The 17790-nt window shown below is 35.4% G+C and overlaps 3 protein-coding genes across 3 annotated transcripts; all 3 read left to right on the top strand.

Moving 5' to 3' along the window:
- The first annotated feature begins 5050 nt into the window (after positions 1–5050).
- Positions 5051–7366, top strand: LOC110753974 (TonB-dependent heme receptor A). The gene is made up of 3 exons (XM_021954970.2): positions 5051–5201; positions 5543–5651; positions 6983–7366. Exons 2-3 carry the CDS (start codon positions 5579–5581, stop codon positions 7195–7197), a joined length of 288 nt encoding a protein of 95 aa, XP_021810662.1. The 5' UTR covers positions 5051–5201; positions 5543–5578; the 3' UTR covers positions 7198–7366.
- Positions 7367–7739: 373 nt separating this feature from the next.
- Positions 7740–9656, top strand: LOC110753052 (cytochrome b-c1 complex subunit 9, mitochondrial). Its single transcript, XM_021953860.2, has 4 exons — positions 7740–7898; positions 7995–8187; positions 8879–8926; positions 9368–9656. The coding sequence occupies exons 2-4, from the start codon at positions 8068–8070 to the stop codon at positions 9416–9418; spliced, it is 219 nt and encodes a 72-aa protein (XP_021809552.1). The 5' UTR covers positions 7740–7898; positions 7995–8067; the 3' UTR covers positions 9419–9656.
- Positions 9657–11637: 1981 nt separating this feature from the next.
- Positions 11638–13326, top strand: LOC110753186 (putative eukaryotic translation initiation factor 5-1). Its single transcript, XM_021954023.2, has one exon. The coding sequence runs from the start codon at positions 11776–11778 to the stop codon at positions 13063–13065; it is 1290 nt and encodes a 429-aa protein (XP_021809715.1). The 5' UTR covers positions 11638–11775; the 3' UTR covers positions 13066–13326.
- Positions 13327–17790: the final 4464 nt, after the last annotated feature.

Below are 17790 nucleotides of genomic sequence, written 5' to 3' on the forward strand. Positions count from 1 at the left end.
TACACTTTTTGGTTCAAGTTATTGTTTGATTCAAGTTTGTACAAACAATAACAAGGAAGACGGTTTCCTATTTGCCTCTCATAATGGGCATATATTCATCAATTGACAAAAACAATGGCATCTAGTGAATTACATTTTTCCATTAATTATGATAGTGACTTAATTCTAATTAACCAGTCAAGCAAATAGTTTGACAAAAAGGGAAGTTTCTTTAAGCCATCTGAATATTCCATTCAGAGGTCACACAACCTACACGCATGGCAACCCAACTTCATTATTTCCACTTGACCGGGGAGGAGTAGTAGTAGATGACCCACTTGACGGTTAGGCTAAAGTTTGACTTACGAGAGAAATAATAATTTTTAGGCTTTTTATCACAAATGGTCCTTGACGTTTACGAAATTATCACGAATGGTCCTTGAGGTTTTTTTGTGACACTGATAGTCCTTAACATTTGGACTTTTTATCACAAATGGTCCTTGTCGTCAAAAATTCTATTAAGTGTATGATGTGGAAGATAAGTGGAGTCCACATGTACAATCACATCGTGGCATGTGGATTAAATAAATAAATAAATATTTTTTTTTTATGAAAATCCATTAAAAAACCATTTAGAGAGTAAAGAGAGAGAGAGAGGCTAAATGGTTTTTTAATGGATTTTCATAAAAAAAAATATTTATTTATTTATTTAATCCACATGTCACTATGTGATTGTACATGTGGGCTCCACTTATCTTCCACATCATACACTTAACAGAATTTTTGACGGCAAGGACCATTTGTGATAAAAAGTCCAAACGTTAAGGACTATTAGTGTCACAAAAAAACCTCAAGGACCATTCGTGATAATTTCGTAAACGTCAAGGACCATTTGTGATAAAAAGCCTAATTTTTAAGTATAAGCACAGTAGCAAAATTATTATTAAACCATGTCCATAAGCAGAAAGAATTTGAGCTGAATGAGGTCCATGTGCTATTTAGTCGAAGCAGTCGAAGCAAATCATGTATGAGTATGAGATAAACCATAAATTCAGATGTTCTAAATTCAAATTCACGCGTGAATTGTAGAAATTTTTTACCTGAAATTTGCTTGAAATGTGGACATTTGGAGGTTCCTAAATTAAAGTGGTAGATTGTGACATCATTCTTTTTTTTTGGGTCTGAACCACGAGGTGGTCCTGGATAGGCCCCAACTATGGGTGGCACCTTTAAGCCTTAACCACAACCCAGATTAATCCCCGCTCACACCTGTGACATCATTCTTTCAGTTTAGTGAAAATTATCCTATCCGCACTTATGAGAGACTTTTTTTAAAATTTTTAAAATTTATTTTAAAATTAAAAAGATAATGGGTAGTTGTGTTCCACAAAAATAAGATCAATTATCTGATTTTTCTTTTAATTTTAATTTTTTTAATATGAAAAGGTGTGAATTTACCATATTATCATCATTTAATTAATAATTTCAATTCTGAATGTTTGCATTAACTAAGGGCATTTTTTGGTATTTTAAATGTTTATCATTTTCTGCCTTTTGCTTTATGTATAGACTAGCCACGCATGTGCCAATTGGTTTTATTTTTTTATTTTTTTATTTTTTTTTAGAATATGAAAAAAATGAGAATTTACCATATTATCATCATTTACTTAATAATTTTTATTCTTAATGTTTGAATTAACCAAGGGTATTTTATGATAAATGTGTAGGGGCTTTTTCGTTCCTGCAGCTACTATGGGCCTGGGCTGCTGTAAAGAGCCAAATGTGTGGAAAATTGCCCCTGGGTTTGAGTTCAAGAATCAGACCCCAAGAATGCGTCGAAAAGATAATGGAGCCCTAGGAAGCACCCTGGTTATCTTCACCAACGAAAACAACAGTCGCTTACAGATAAATTCTTAGCTTGGCATGAGAAGCTTGTGGCATGGGAGCAAAGTAATCATGAGTTTAGTGATAAACACATAATTATTACAATTTCTATCCCTAATCTATATTTGTTAGTACTTTGTTTTATTGATTTTTGCACCAATTAGAATGTTCCATTGCATTTTACGAATCCATTTGCACTTCATTGAAACATAAGCTAATTCATTTGAATTCTCTATTTGGTTATCTCTCTTTGAAGTGGCACCCAAACTTTTATCAATTGGGCAATAATTGTTACATTCTATTCTAATATCATGATTTTATATAGGTGCATGTTGGAGCTATTAAGGAGAAAGAATGTGCATGCATGTGAAGCAAAAAGAAAAGAAAGAAAAGAAATGAAGCCAATTCCAGTCCATTTACGGAAGTCAACTTGTAAGGCCCAAAACATACACTTGTACTGCTCAGATGGGAATACATTCTTCATAAAAGTTGTTCCAATGGGTGTCTATTATGACATATCCAAATTTGAGCCCTATTGGACATATATTGAAACCTCAGGCCTTCCTACACCAAGCCTGGTTTAGAAGAATCGTTTTTTCCAGCAACCAAAAGAAAACTCACATGGGTTGGCAGCAAAAGGCAGCCATAATTGAATACCTTTGAAAACCCATGTGAAGAAAGCTTGAGGTGCAGCAGCTAAAGAATTGAAAAAAATGAATGAAGTGCCACACCCATGCCAAAAGAAGAAAGGAAAAGAAGTATGGGATGGAAGCAAACAAAAAAGAATTGATTCCAACCACACTAACTTAGACAAGATGAAGTGAGAGTTGTAGATTGTATTAGAATAGGAATGGTGGTGTTGGAATTCATCATGATGTTCCTCCTTCTTAGCCCTATAAATAGAGAAGTCTTCAAGCTTCAAAACACACACCAAGCTCACAATCTTCTCTTGAGCTCTCTCTCCTTCCTCCAATTCTTCTAGTTCTAAATTTCTGTTTTAGTTTTATTTTATGGGGAACTAACTCCCTAGCTAAGGCTAGGAGGAAAGCTTTTAATATGAGTATGTAATTTTCATTAGTTTGATCCAAACTTAAGCTTTAATGTGATTTTGTAGTTTTTATTCAAATGGAATTTGTAGTTTTCTTTTTTAATTAATTGATGAATGTTTGATAATCTATTTCATGGGTTCAATCATGTTTTTTCCATTTTGTAGTAAAAACTTTCATGCTTTTAAAAGAGAAGAGAATTACTAAAGATTAATAGAATTTTGATTAAGTTTATTTTTTGATAGTTTGTTGCCAATGATACAAGTTATGCTTAGAATATTTCTAAAGGAAATTAAAAAGAGCTTTAATTATTTGAACATCTACATTGGGAAATATTTTGTGGATCAAATTATTAAGAGTTGCATGCTTATGTTAAAAGTGGAACCCCAATGCCTTAGTGTTTTAATCAATTAATTTTTCTTTAAATCATATCCTGCTTAAATATACTTCTCAATCACAATTGTTCTTTTTCATCTCTATTATTTTCTTTACACCGCTCTCTGTGGAAACAACACTCGAACTTCCGAGCTACACCACTATACGACACCTTCCCTTGGGTTTTGCAAAGTGGTATTAACATTAGCATTAAAGAGAGAGAGGGTTGTGAGTTCCTATGAGAAACAAAGGTTCTAAGGAAAGGGGGGAGGGATTCTAAGAAGGTTTGTTGAAGAGAGAGAGAGAGATGGGGGATATAATGGGTGTGTTGAGTAGTTTCCAGCAACTTGAAGAAAACTCTGTCAAGCTCTGGAATGATTTACCAGAAGAGAAAATGGGAAAATATTGAGGAATGGGGCTTGAAATTGCAGAGGTTTCAGGGATGAGAGATGAAGCTTGCTCTATGGATGTGGGTTGTTGGTTGTGTTTAAGGAGTAGGAGGTACCTCCTTTTATAGCCGCTGGAAGCTCCTCCTTCCCAAGAAACCCTAGTTGGTTTTCTCCTAATTTTGCTAAGTCTTCTCCTCCATTTCTGTTCTCTTCCTTCGATTCAACCTCCTTTTGTGAAATCCTCCTCTGCCCAATACACAGAGACTAGATTTTTGGGAACTCAGAAGTCTTTCCGCAGCCATTCCAGTGGTGATTTCCTCTCTCTAGCTATCACCTCTCCTTCTTTCTCTCCTTATTTCATGGCAAGGCCTGGTAAAGAAAGGAGATAGGTAGCTTTGGCTAGTCCGAAGGCTGCCATTTTTCCCTTCGAGCGCCAATACCCCTTGGTTTTTTGAACAATCTGCCTTGAGGTTTGCTTTGCCCACGTGCTGGAGCCTCCCAGCGGTTCACATACTTGGGCAGCTTTGGCTTTTGTCGTGGCTTTTGTCGTGGCTTTTGTCTCCAGCCATGTGCTGGAGATTACAGATATTTGTATTGGCTGTGTGGACTTTCATAAGGTAATAGTTTAGCCAATTAAGAGAATGGGCTAATCTCTTTAGGTGATGGGCTAATTTTCCTAGAGTTTTAGGTTGGTTTTTCTAGAGTATTGGGCATTTTTCCCTCTTTTATGCTTACTCATATATTTGGGCTCAAGAAATGAGTTTGAGTTTTGGGGCTCCCAAACAGCCCAAAACTTCCATTTCTCGGCTCATCAGTAGGCCTCATGAATGCTCGTTACCATCCACACCACAACCCACTCAACAAGCCCCGGGTATTTGCGTGGCTTGGGCCCACTTAAGCTTGTAACGTGATTAGGTGTAAAATAACGATTTTCCACTTGGCATGGCATGTCGGTTGGTGTGCTTGAATTTTATCGCCTTTGGAATGGAATATGATGCTTGATAGGATAATTAGTATGGGCTCGTAGAGCTAATGCATTTTATAGGCACATCTCAATTCTTAGTATAACAGATTATTTATTTAGCATGACACGTGGACTATGGCTCGTGTAAGCTTGTGTGACAAACTTTTGCGTGCTCCAAGTCGGATATTTTCTTAATGAAGTGTTGTATTGGGCCGAGAATTTATCTGGGCCCAACCTTGGATTTTTTGGGTCTCAACAGAATGTTTCACCATTCTCTATCTTTTACTATATATATATATATATAGATAAAACATTAGAAAGAGTTCAAACAAAATTCACCAATTGCATAAAATAAAACAAATTGACCTATTCAAGGCCCAAACAAAATATTATTGGGCTTAAAAATAAGCCCAGCCCAACCTGTGTCCCGGGTTCCTTAATTGCTCATCGCCAGTCTCCAGCCTCAATATTCCCGAGTTCTCGACGCACAGCCAGCTTACTGATAGCCTAGGGTTTCACCATTTCCACAAGTTAACATTTCACCTCTTCTCTTCTACATATTCTGTGAGTCGCTCTTCCTCTTTGATTTTCATTATTCTTCACTGAATTGTTAAATGGCGAATTTGTAGTCAAAATTTTCAGTAAATGTTGTTTTTGATTGCTTGAGAGTATGCTCGATCGGAGCTCAAAGATTGCGTTTTTTGATCGGGTTATTTGTTTTTGTTGGAAATTCTTATAGATCCGTGGTCGTTTATTGTTTAATTAGGTCAAGTGTTATGAACTGAATATGATTACTATGTTTTTAATTCAATTAGATTAGATTCGGGTATTAAGAATTGATTGGCATTCTTTTTGTTGGAAAATTTTGTAAATTTGTTTATAAACGAGTGTCTCTGGTGGTTAAGGTACTAAGAAGCAAGAGCTTGTTCTTTCTTTCAATCATGAGCATGAACGGTGGGATCCGGACCTGCGCAAAGTTGGTGAGGGCTTCAGAAGCATCTCTATCAAAATCAGGTTATTATAATGCCATCTGTTGCTTATTTTCTTTGATGCCACTGCATACCATGAAATCGTTAAGTGTATAAACAATGTGATTGGCTGATAGTAATTTATAATGCTATGGAGAACACACTAGAATTTGGTTGCAAGTTTTAAAAAAAATATTGTCTTTGACCTAAAATTTGGAAGATCAGAAGATGCACCTTCATGTATAGAAGGATTTTCAGAATTAAACATCGAGCCCAAAAGATGCACAGCTTGTGCTGCTTCTTGTTATAGAACTTCTCCTTCTTCATGCTTCCCTCTTTGCCTTTTAGAGAACCGAGCGAACTGCCTCTGATGGCGCTCGCGTTCCCATGCGGGCATAGATAAACCTCAAAGTAATTCCTTTCCCTTCTTCCCCGTAAGAAGGTGCTTCCATTTTATCTTCTTACGTGAAAGAAAGGTCTTATACATATCTCTATGCCACCCTGGTTATATTTTCTTGTAATCAATTTTGGCCGTTCCAAATGGGTTCTTGCTTGAGAATGTGTGCGAGGACTCAATTTCACCCGGCCAATAGTGATTATGGGGCAGTCTCAAGGTTTTACATGTTCTCCATCATGTTTTAATTCAGGAAACTGTCCCAAGTACCAACCAACTACTTGTCTTTAACAAGATTCCGGGAGCTAACTCACATTTTTTGGTATACGGACTCAAGTGGGTCATAGCATTTTACTTTCCAATTGGAGGCATAATTTCATAGTGAATGGGTGTCTTGGTGTGAATAGAAGGCTCAGTATATAATTTGCATGAAGGAACCCGTTCGCTGAAATCATCTCATGGATATTTTGTGTAAAAGAGTCCTGTCGGTAAAGACAATGTTGCCACCCTGCGACAACTGATGAGTGTCTCTTAGAGAGTAAATTTCAAAGGCATATGAATCTTTGCATGCTTTTAGTTGCAAAATGCTGGCCTTTAAAATAAACTTAAAATGACCACCCCTATGAGACCTCAATTTCCATTGGTGTTTTCTGGTTTTTGTTTTTATGGGCTTCTTCATAGTGGCCCAAAATAGTTTAATTTATTTGAGCTGTTTTTCTGGTATGAGTTTGGTTGATTTGCTCATTTGCTTCTGGAAATTAGTATTGAGTACAGTGAAATTAAATCTCCACCGCGTGTTTCATCTAGTATTTCATGTTTTTTTTTATCTGTAACCGACCCACACCAATCCATCCATAATGGAGAAAGACTGAATGTCTAACTAATAATAACTCAGCTGAGGTGTTGATTCCTTCGACTTTGAATGCTGGATCTTTTTTCATTGCATGTACTAAGTAGAAGTAGTGGCTATTGTGCTTTGCCAGGAACTAGAGGGTTCCACTCAACCGGAGTGAAGAGAATGGGTGGACATGGCCATGATGAACCATACTACCTTCATGCCAAACACATGTACAACTTGGACAGGATGTCGCACCAGAAGTTGAAGGTGACCCTTGGAGTGTTCACTGCCTTCAGCATCGGCGTGGCTGTTCCTATTTGGGCTGTCCATTTCCAACAAAAGAAAACCGCCTCTGGTTGAGATGGTCGAATGCAGCAATAAGAGACGCATAATACTGCAGTCTCGGCATTCTCTTGGATTCGTTTCTCATTTACTTCTATTGTTAAAAGAATGTGGTACATTTGTTTGATAATTTTATGGCACATAAGAATCAGATTTGAGCTTTAAAAGGTTCCCATTTTCCCTTCAAGTTCTGTTCTTTCACAGTTTTCTCCTATGCCATGATTGATGAGCAATTAAACAAGTAGACAATAAATGAAATCCTAAAATTTTGCATACCAAATGATATGACCTTGTTATTATTTGTATTGTACTTAATTTTTCAAACGAGTCTTATTTATTTTTAACAAATTAGATTTTGTGCATTGGTTATTAGTTACGGTATTTACAATTTGTGACTTATTGAGGTGCATTATCACCATTTCATTTTGTCTCTAAACTCGAGGTTATGTGCTCGAATCCTCCGTTGAAATCCATAGCAAATAGTTTGGAATTCAAAATTAATTTTTTTTATCATTGGTGGAATTCATAATATTAAGCAAAATTATGGGGGAAAAAACACAAGCCCTTGCCAAAGCGAAAAAAAAAATGCTGAATTTAAATTAAAATACGAAAACAAGCAATTTTGCGTACTTTCTCCACTACCTCTCCGCATAAACGCAAACCAGAGCCATTTCTGTTGGGTTCTCTGCCCCTACGTGTTCCTCATCCAATCGGAAAAGGTATGATCTTCCCTAAGAAGAATCGCTCTGCTTTTTTCTTTTCAATTTTATTAGTTGATTTTATCCGTAATTGTTGTCTTTGATTTTGCTGGATAGGTTGTCATTTCGAGCTCTGAGCAAACCCTAGCACACAGATCAGCAGCAAGTAGAAGGATTCGCGCATTTCACCATGGATTCAGCAGCTCGACGAACCAGTGGAGGCGTATTCGAAGGGCTTTACAGGGTCATTATGCGCCGTAACTCCGTCTACGTCACATTCGTCATCGCCGGCGCTTTCCTCGGTGAGCGGGTGAGGCTCAGAACTTAGATTAGGGTTACTTCACTGGTTCTGACGTTTTAGTTTTTCGTCTTCTGTTATCCTTATTTTGGTCATTAACTGTTTGGTTGCTAAGAAAGTCTTAAGGAAATGAAATTTGCTTAGATTTGCGATTTGGTCATTTTGGTGTAGTTGCGAACTCAGAAATTATAATTTGGTCTATGGATTTTTTGAACCTAAACTGGCCTTGTCATTAAAAGGAGTGATTATTGCTATGTTAGTGAAAAATAGATGAAACTTGATGTCGTTTCTTGTGATTTAGGGTTTCAATGGTTTCATATCTTAATCAAATGCTTGCTTGCTGTGAGAGACATAAATTTAAGCTAATACTCAAAAATATATTTGTTTTTAATGTTGTGTTAGTTCCCAAGTTATATGCAATACTCGTAGACATTTGATTTCGAAACTCAATCATACATTGTGGAATTATAGAAATGGAATCTAGGCTACATACGGAGACCAAGAAGAACTTAGAGTTTTTGGCCCATTTTATGCTTTAGAAGGACTGTGATGCATTGCCCTTTATCAGTTTTTTTTACCCTTTTCAATTTGTTTTGTATTGTTTGCTTCTAATTTTCATTTGGTTTCTTCTCTTCCTCTCCGAACGAAGAACAAATATCAGAAGCTCTGATGTATTTTATTTCTTTTCGTTTGCTGGTTTCAGGCCGTGGATTATGGAGTTCATAAGTTGTGGGAGTACAACAATGTTGGGGTATGACAACTATTACAGTTTTTACTCAGTTTTGGCATGTTATACATTTCCTTATTGCACAAATATGTGCTTGATGAATCCAAATATGGGGGATTGAAGAATTATTTGTTTGCATGTATCTTTGTGTTATAGTACAGGTTTGATTCGGATATTTGTAATGCATTTACATATTCTCCCTTCTTTTAGTGCATGTGGGTTTTTCTTCCTAGACAAACTTTTGCCCATGGCCGGAGGTGCTGCATATTATTAGGTCATCTGCCTGTTTGGATGTTAATCGGATTCTTATGAGTCTAACTATAATTGATATGGGGTTGGATTTGCTTTCCATGTCCTAGACATGTATATGCATTGAGATTCTTTCTTTGGTAGTAACTGGTTTTCTAAAAAACACAAAATCCCAATATCGAACGTCTGAATTGAATGTTTTCCTTTTTAATGCAGAAACGATACGAAGACATTTCAGTTTTGGGGCAAAGGCCATCGGAAGAATGAGCTATCAACTCTCCTCTTTCACTATTTCATAGTTTTTGTACTTTTGAAATGCTGGAGTATACAATCATGCCCTAGATAGAAATTCTTATTCTCGTAATAAAAGTTTGAATGGACCGAACTTATTCATCGAACGTGTTCAATTCGATTGGGTGCTGAATCAGTTCTGTATGGCCACATTGGCTCGAACAATGGTATTCTGTGGTTTTATTCACTTCAGAGTCTAGAATTATTAATTTTTTGGGCTCCGTATTTCTAAATTTTCATAGCAACCCAATAGTTTTTCTGTAAGTAACGTCTTGTCTAAAAATTAAAGAAAAAACATATTGTCATTCTTTTAACCGTACAAGAAAAGAATTCCTCAAAAAAGGGATGTTTTTTTTTCCTTATATAAGGAAAGCGATAGTGGGGGAGCTCACACGCAGCGTCAAGGGGCGATAATGTCCTTTCAACTGGGCTAGACCCGTTTAAGTATAGTGTGAGATGAGATTTTGGAACCATTGAATAAAATAAATAGTCCTTTGCAAATAAAGTTGTTCTTTTACGTAATGTCTTTCAAATATGAAAAAGGGTTGTCACAAAAAATATTTATTTATTTATTTTAAAAATATGAGAAAGCCCAATTTGTTTTCTTATACCGACAAAACATATTTATTTTGCTTTCCTGAAAAAGAATTATATTCATTCACTAGTTTTTCTGTTACATTTTCATTGATAACTTTAATTATAAAAAATAATTATAAAAATAAAATTGATACCTCCGTTTCCATTGCGTATTATGTGAAAAATATCGCTGTTTTCAGTTTAAATATTTTTCCTAAAATTTGACCCATCAGATGCCCTGATCTTGCGATTAGTTATCTTGAGAGGGTGGAATTCATGTGCAATGCTTTATCCAAGTTGGCATCATTAGGTTGGTAGAAAAAATAATTAATTATATTAATTATATAAATAAAAATAATAAATTAAAGGCGGTGAGTTTGCCCTACGCGTACCTTCTCGCACCCAACGCCGCATATAAATTCCATGCTTTCTCCTCTTTCCCTGTCACATAATACACAAAGCATAAACCAGCCTATAGGGTTCTCCACCTCTCTATCTCTCTCTCTCTCTCCGATTCTCATCCAACCCTAAAAGGTATAAACCTCTTCTGACAATCGCTGCGCTTTCTCTTTTCTTTTCGAAATCTTAATCTTATTTGTTGATGATAATTGTTTTTGATAGCTGAGTGTTTGTTCGATCCGAGCTCAAGTCTTATGCTTCTGGATCGGATTTTAAAATATTTACAGATCTGTGGATCTTAGGGTTTATTTTTATATTATGTTGTTAAATCTGAATGCTATTTGAGATAGATTTATTCAGCGTTGCTTTGATTTGGACTTTTTTTTTCTCACGTTGTGATTTTATTTAATAATTGTTATTGACCTTGCCCTCGAAATTCTCGGAACTTTTTTCAGAAATCGTTATGAGACCATAGCTCTATTATATGTATACTTATATATGGCTGGAAATTTATGTTGAAAACCTGTCTTGTTAGGTTTTTTTTTATATGTTTGATCTTCTTGAAAGAGACTGTCGCAGTATATATATATATATGGTGCGAAATCTCTGTCCAGTTATATTGAGCTCCTTCCGTTTTCGGTTCGTGGAGGTGCTTGATTACTATTAGGTTTAGGTTTGTATTGTAAACTTTGTGTGGCTTCGTTGTCTATTTGTTGATCTTTGTGGATCAGTAATTATAAAAAAAAATTCAGCCTTTTTGGAATTTGATTTTGTTTTGGTAGCGCTTGTAGGACATTTGTTATGTCTTGTTTTGTCAACTTATCATAACTTAATTCCAGCGCTTATTCTTTTGGCCGGATGATTTATCTTAGTGCTTCAGAGAAAAAAGGAGTATAATGTTTTGTTTGCTTGTGGAATTAATGCTTTGTTTTGTTGTCTTGTTTTCACCATTTATGTTGATTTCATAAGTGTTATCTTACTCTTAACCTGTTGCTAAATAGCTATTTCATTTTATTTAAGGAAATTGGCAGTTCAGTCTGCTACATCTGCGGTTTGTCAAAGTGGAGTGTGTGACGTCTATAACTTATTTTATGTCTGAACGGGCCACTCTCTTTTTGTCGTCAATTGGATTACTTGGTGAATATTGTCCTACATCTAGAAAAAAGAGCAGAGCTGCTGCTGTTGAATTTGGATGCATGCATTTTGGATTATTAGAGGAGAATTGCACACATTTCCTTGGTTGCCGGTTTATGCAACCTTTTCCAATTGCAAGGAAGTTGTCTGGTAGAGGAGGATTTCTTGTTTCAGGAGACAATACCATTCTGATATAATCCATCATCTTTGTCGCACCCTTAAGGATGGCTCTACAAAACATTGGTGCTTCAAACCGTGATGATGCCTTCTACAGGTATAAGATGCCACGGATGATTACTAAGATTGAAGGCAGAGGAAATGGCATCAAGACTAATGTGGTCAACATGGTTGATATTGCAAAGGCCTTGGCTAGACCTGCTTCTTATACTACTAAGTATTTTGGCTGTGAGCTTGGAGCTCAATCGAAATTTGATGAGAAGACTGGGACTTCCCATGTGAATGGCGCTCATGACACTGCGAAGCTTGCTGGACTTCTCGAGAATTTCATTAAGAAATATGTGCAGTGCTATGGTTGTGGGAATCCTGAAACTGAAATAATTATCACTAAGACACAGATGCTCAATCTCAAATGTGCTGCATGTGGTTTTGTGTCTGATGTTGATATGAGGGACAAGCTTACAACTTTTATCCTCAAGAACCCTCCAGAGCAGAAGAAGACAGCTAAAGAAAAGAAAGCCTTGAGGAGGGCTGACAAAGAGCAGCTTAAGGAAGGGGAAGCTGCTGATGAGGAGCAAAAGAAGCTTAAGAAGGAGGCGGCAAAGAAGAAGGCAACAACTGGTTCTAAAGCATCAAGCAAGAAGAAAACCTCTGGTTCTGATGAGGATCGCTCCCCCACTCACAGCCAGGGAGATGAGAATGACCAAGCTGCTGAAGAGGACGATGATGATGTCCAGTGGCAGACAGACACTTCCTTGGAGGCTGCTCGGAAGCGAATCCAGGAGCAGTTGAGTGCGGTTACTGCTGATATGGTCATGCTTTCTACCACTGAAGAGGAGAATGCGGAATCCAGGAACCATCAGAATGGTGCTGATAAAAATACACATGGAAGGCTCGTTAATGAGATAAAACAATGCCTGCAAAAGGGGACTTCTGCTGCCCAGTTTAAATCCTTTTTGGTTACTCTTTCTGGTACGCCCCAAGAAGTTATGGATGCCTTGCTTGATGCTCTTTTCGAAGGCATTGGAAAAGGGTTTTCGAAGGAGGTTTCTAAGAAGAAAAACTACCTGGCTGCAGCAACCCAGGCGGAGGGGTCCCAGATGGTTCTATTGCAAGCTATTGAGTCTTTCATTGGGAAGGCAAACCCTGATGCTGCAAAGGAAGTGGCTTTGGTCCTGAAATCGCTGTATGACGTTGATGTGCTGGAAGAGGAATTCATTATGAAGTGGTACCAGCAGGGCTTAGGCGGCGTGAACAAGAGCTCTCTGATCTGGAAGAATGCCAAGCCCTTCATCGAATGGCTCCAGAGTGCTGAGTCGGAGACAGAGGAAGAGTGAGTGATGTGGGATTGTTCTTTTATATCGGTATTTTTAAATCAGTATGGCACTGTTAGAGTATTAGTTGTGTGTGTCTTGGAATAAAGGGGTCACTGGACCTTCCTGTATTCTCACCCTCTGCTTTGCTTTGCTGTTGTTATATTTGGCTTTTGTTTTGGTGGTGTTTTAGTCTGTTTGACCGACTATTATTCTGTCAAGGGATATTGGTTTTCTTTTATAAGGTTTGGTTAATGCATTTATCTTATATGTGGTATTCTCAAATGCCAGCAATCTTCTTTCTAATCTTCTCTTTTGGACCTTCTTTCTTCTTTCTAATCTTCTCTTTTGGACCTTCTCCCTTCTCTCATTACACATGTCATTTTGCTTACACATAAAACAATATCATTAATGCATTACACAAATTAATTTTTATTTTCCAAATTTATCCCTATTAAATGCATTGTCCCTGTATATTGCTTTATTTATTTTTTCAAAATCCTGTGTATATTTTTATAGTAAGTTTTGTCCTTTCGTTTTGGTTAAATTACTGTTAAAAAAATGAATAAAAAAAGATATATTCATTTAATTCTTTTCTTTTTGTTTATTGATGTTTAGTCTTATTCTTTTCTTTTTGTGATAGGGATAAGTTTGGAAAGAAAAAAAAAGTTTGTGTGTGCATTAATAACATTGTTTTAAGAGTAACCAAAGTGACATGTGTCATGAGAAGAAGTGAGAATCTTCAAAAGAGAAGGTTGATAGCATTCCCCATTTTCTTTTGGGTAATGCTAGGCTTACCACATTTTTCATATCGCATTCATATTACATCTCTAATAGAGATGGAGCCTACCAATATAATGAGGCCCACCTTTATTAGAGAGGTGGTATGAATGTGGTATGAAAAATGTGGTAAGCTTAGCATTTTCCTTTTCGTTTTCGCCTTTTCCATGTGAATTTTGGTCGAAATGATGGTAAATGGTGCACTTCTGAGAGTTTTCTGCACCACTGTGTTTCTGTCTCAGAAAAGTATTTTCTGGAGAAGCAACTAGTGCTTCCAATCATTCTGCTGCTTATTCCTGAAGAAATGTTACTATGTAACTAGGGCTTTTAAAAAAAAAAAATTCATTTGCTCTGGTCTTAAATAAAGGGAACTACAGAGGAAAGAAAACGTTGTTCTGGCTACGGTTAATTTGTTATTATAGTTAGGGTTTAGGGTTTATTTTGGAAACTCCTTTCTTTTCCATCTGCAAGACATCATGGTATTTGACACCTAATGATGTGATGTTTGAATATATGGTGACAACGTTACTGTATTGTCCAATTGTTCTACCCTTAAAAACAAGAGATATTTAGTCATATACCCATTCTTATCACTAATAATATAGATAAACCCTACACCATGTAATTCCTAAGACAAATAAAAAAAAACCCAAAAAATGACATCTGCCCCTATTGAATTTAAATTTGATTTTTAAATTACTTTGATGCCATATTGAGTGTTTTGGGTATTTTTATGAGCTTTTGGGGTTGGGCTTGTTTTAAGAAATTGATGACAGTTTTGTAATTTATAAAAGTTAAAAGCCTATTTGTTATGTTGTAAATGAGCTTTGTGTGTGTTTCTAAAGTCCATTTTATATAAGGTTTTTTTATAATTTAAGCCCATATATTGGGTATAATAGTGAATCTCCTTACAAATGCTAGGTTAGCAAAAAGCCTACTAGTGCAGTGGTTTGAATCAATTGCTCCCCTTAGGAAATGTTAAGGTCTTAATATGTGTGTGAGTTAAGTATATTATAGTACATCTCAATAGGAAATGTCATAAAAAAACGATGCTAAGTTAAACTAAAACAATCTCCCACTAAAGTGCAAAGCCCAAATCATTGAAGGGCAAAAAAAATGATGCTAAGTTACAAGAATTCTATAGTGAGGGTCTTATATATGTCCCTTAGATGAAGACTTATCTCTTAATTGTTGAATCAAATTGGATAGCCGTTAGATCGAATTGGTTAGTTTAATCCAACAGATAAAAATTGATCCAACAATTAAAAAATATGATCTCACCTAAGGTTCGTATATAATGCCTTCACTATAGTTAAACTAAAACAATCTCCAACTAAAGTGCAAAGGCCAAATCAAGGCTTCTTTTGACAAACATGAATAATTATTTATCCCGTGGGCCAATAATAGTAGGGGGTTTTTCGTTTTTGTTTTGGTTTGGATAATAGTAGGGGTTTTGTTTTGCCAAAGCTTGAAATGGATAGGGGAGAAAACTCGCACACATGATTACTTGGGACCACATCAAAGATTTGGGCCAATTTAACTAGCACCAGGTTGGTTGGCACTCAGGACTACTTAAGAACACACCAAAAATCTGGGCCAATCTAACTAGCACCGCATTAGTTGAAAGATAGAGAAATGTGAAAACACTGTACGATCATGTATGGTTTAAATTCACAATCTAATTATCTGCAATGTTATCTAACAAAATAAGCACATCGGTGTCGAATACTTTTCTTGCTTTGGACTTTGGTTTTGCATTTGGTCCAATTGGAGTTGTTAAGAGCTCTTATTGTCAAAATCATCAAGAAGACAAGGCGCAAGAGCTGGTTAAAAATCAATTATATTCTCTAATCCAATAACTCCCCAAGTTCCAAAAAGCGTTTAGTAATATATTATGCTTCTTAACACCAAGTTTTCAAAACTAAGTACACTAAACTAATCTCAAAATGTGCTTCTTAAACTTGATCACACTTCCATTTTCTTTTTATGGGTCGATGTGGACTGGTCACCTACCTTTGTTAAAACCTTGGTTTTATTTTGTTTCTTACGATTTTGTTTTTTGGTCGATTAGGGTCAACTTTTTGTCTGCAGCTACAAGATACCAACAATGACGGCCATGTCATTGTACATGACAAAACAAGGACAGGACAACAATTTGGCACTTGTGTCACTATAAGTGACACGTAAGTCCATAGTCAAAAATAAAAAATAAAAAAGGCGGGGATTTTAATAATAAATGATGCTAAAACTAGTAATAATCTAAAGTTATATAAAACCCATTTATTTGAATAGTTGATGGGACAATTTGTAAAACAATTTATTTTTCTTGTAAATTGTAGCACCAAAGAGTGAACAAGCTGTGCCCACATTCTAGACAAGGTCTTCGTTTCATAATGCCTTTTGTCTTTTACTTTTAGGCTTATTATCACAAAAGGTCCCTAAGGTTTACGAAACTATCAGATTGCATCCTTAATGTTTTTTTGTGTCACTTATGGTCCTCAAGGTTAGTATGTGTGATCACAAATGGTCCTTGCCGTTAGGTTCCGTCAAAAACTCCGTTAGTTTGCTGACGTGGCATATATACATATCACAAAACATCCCTGAGGTTAACACATCTATCACAAATGGTCCCTGCAAATTTTTTTAATTTTTTAATTTAAAATTCATAAAATTTTGTTTTTGTTTTTTATAATATTTAAAAATATATATTGTATTTTAAATACATATGATACTATATTTTTGAAGATGAGGGCTCCACATATATGCCACACCAACAAACTAATGAAGTTTTTTTTAAAAAATAATCTAAAATTCAAAAAATTTAAAAATGAAAAAACCATTTATATAAGGATTTTAACCTTGAGGACCATTTATAAACCCTAAACCCTTGATTTTTTTCATTTTTAAATTTTATGAATTTTAAATTAATTTTTAAAAACTCCATTAGTTTGTTGATGTGACATATATGTGGAGCCCACATCTAAAATAATATAGTGTCATGTGTATTTAAAATACAATGTATATTTTAAAATAATTTAAAATTCATAAGATTTAAAAAAGAAAACCAAAATTTTATGAATTTTAAATGAAAAAAATTAAAAAAATTTGCAAGGACCATTTGTGATAGATGTGTAAACCTCAGGGATGTTTTGTGATATATATATATGCCACATCAGCAAACTAACGGAGTTTTTGACGGAACCTAACGGCAGGGACCATTTGTGATTACACATACTAACCTTGAGGACCAACAATGACACAAAAAAACATTAAGGATGCAATCTGATAGTTTCCTAAACCTTAGGGACCTTTTGTGATAATAAGCCTTTACTTTTATTTATTGCTTTTGGTTCCTTTTACCATCATCTGAACACCCTTTTTCCCTTTTGAGTTGGACTATTTGTGACCAATTATAATACTTTATGTCACAATTCAAAATGGATTTAGAGATAAATAACACAAAGAGTCATTTATCAATTGAAACTCAAATTTTTAAAATTTCATACCGAAGTCAATGGATTTGTTAGATATATTTTATTTTGTAAGTTTCTTTTGGACATTATTATTCAGGATATCTTATCAGGTAATTATTGTAGTTGAGACTAAATTGTGTGACAATTATGTAATTTAGCTTTATTATCGGCGAAGTAGATATTTTTTTAAAAAAAAGTCAAGAAACAAACATTACGAAGAAGATCCTCGAGGATCTTTACACTGCTAAAAAATTATTTTTATTATAGAATTTCATAAGGTTGAGATTCAATGTTTTTTTTGTTTATATAATTTATGATATATCTTAACATCACTTGAACCCTACATTATCTCATTGACAGTGTTTATCTCACAACAAATTTACAACACTAAATTTTTGTTTTTGTTTTTGTTTTTGAAAAACAAAAAGGAAATAAACAAAATTGGGGTGAATATTGGGTGTTGATGAGGTAGAGAGTCCTGTCTGTACATAATAAA

Source organism: Prunus avium, chromosome 1 (assembly GCF_965620075.1).
Source record: "Prunus avium chromosome 1, drPruAviu1.hap1.1, whole genome shotgun sequence".
Lineage (NCBI taxonomy): Eukaryota > Viridiplantae > Streptophyta > Magnoliopsida > Rosales > Rosaceae > Prunus > Prunus avium.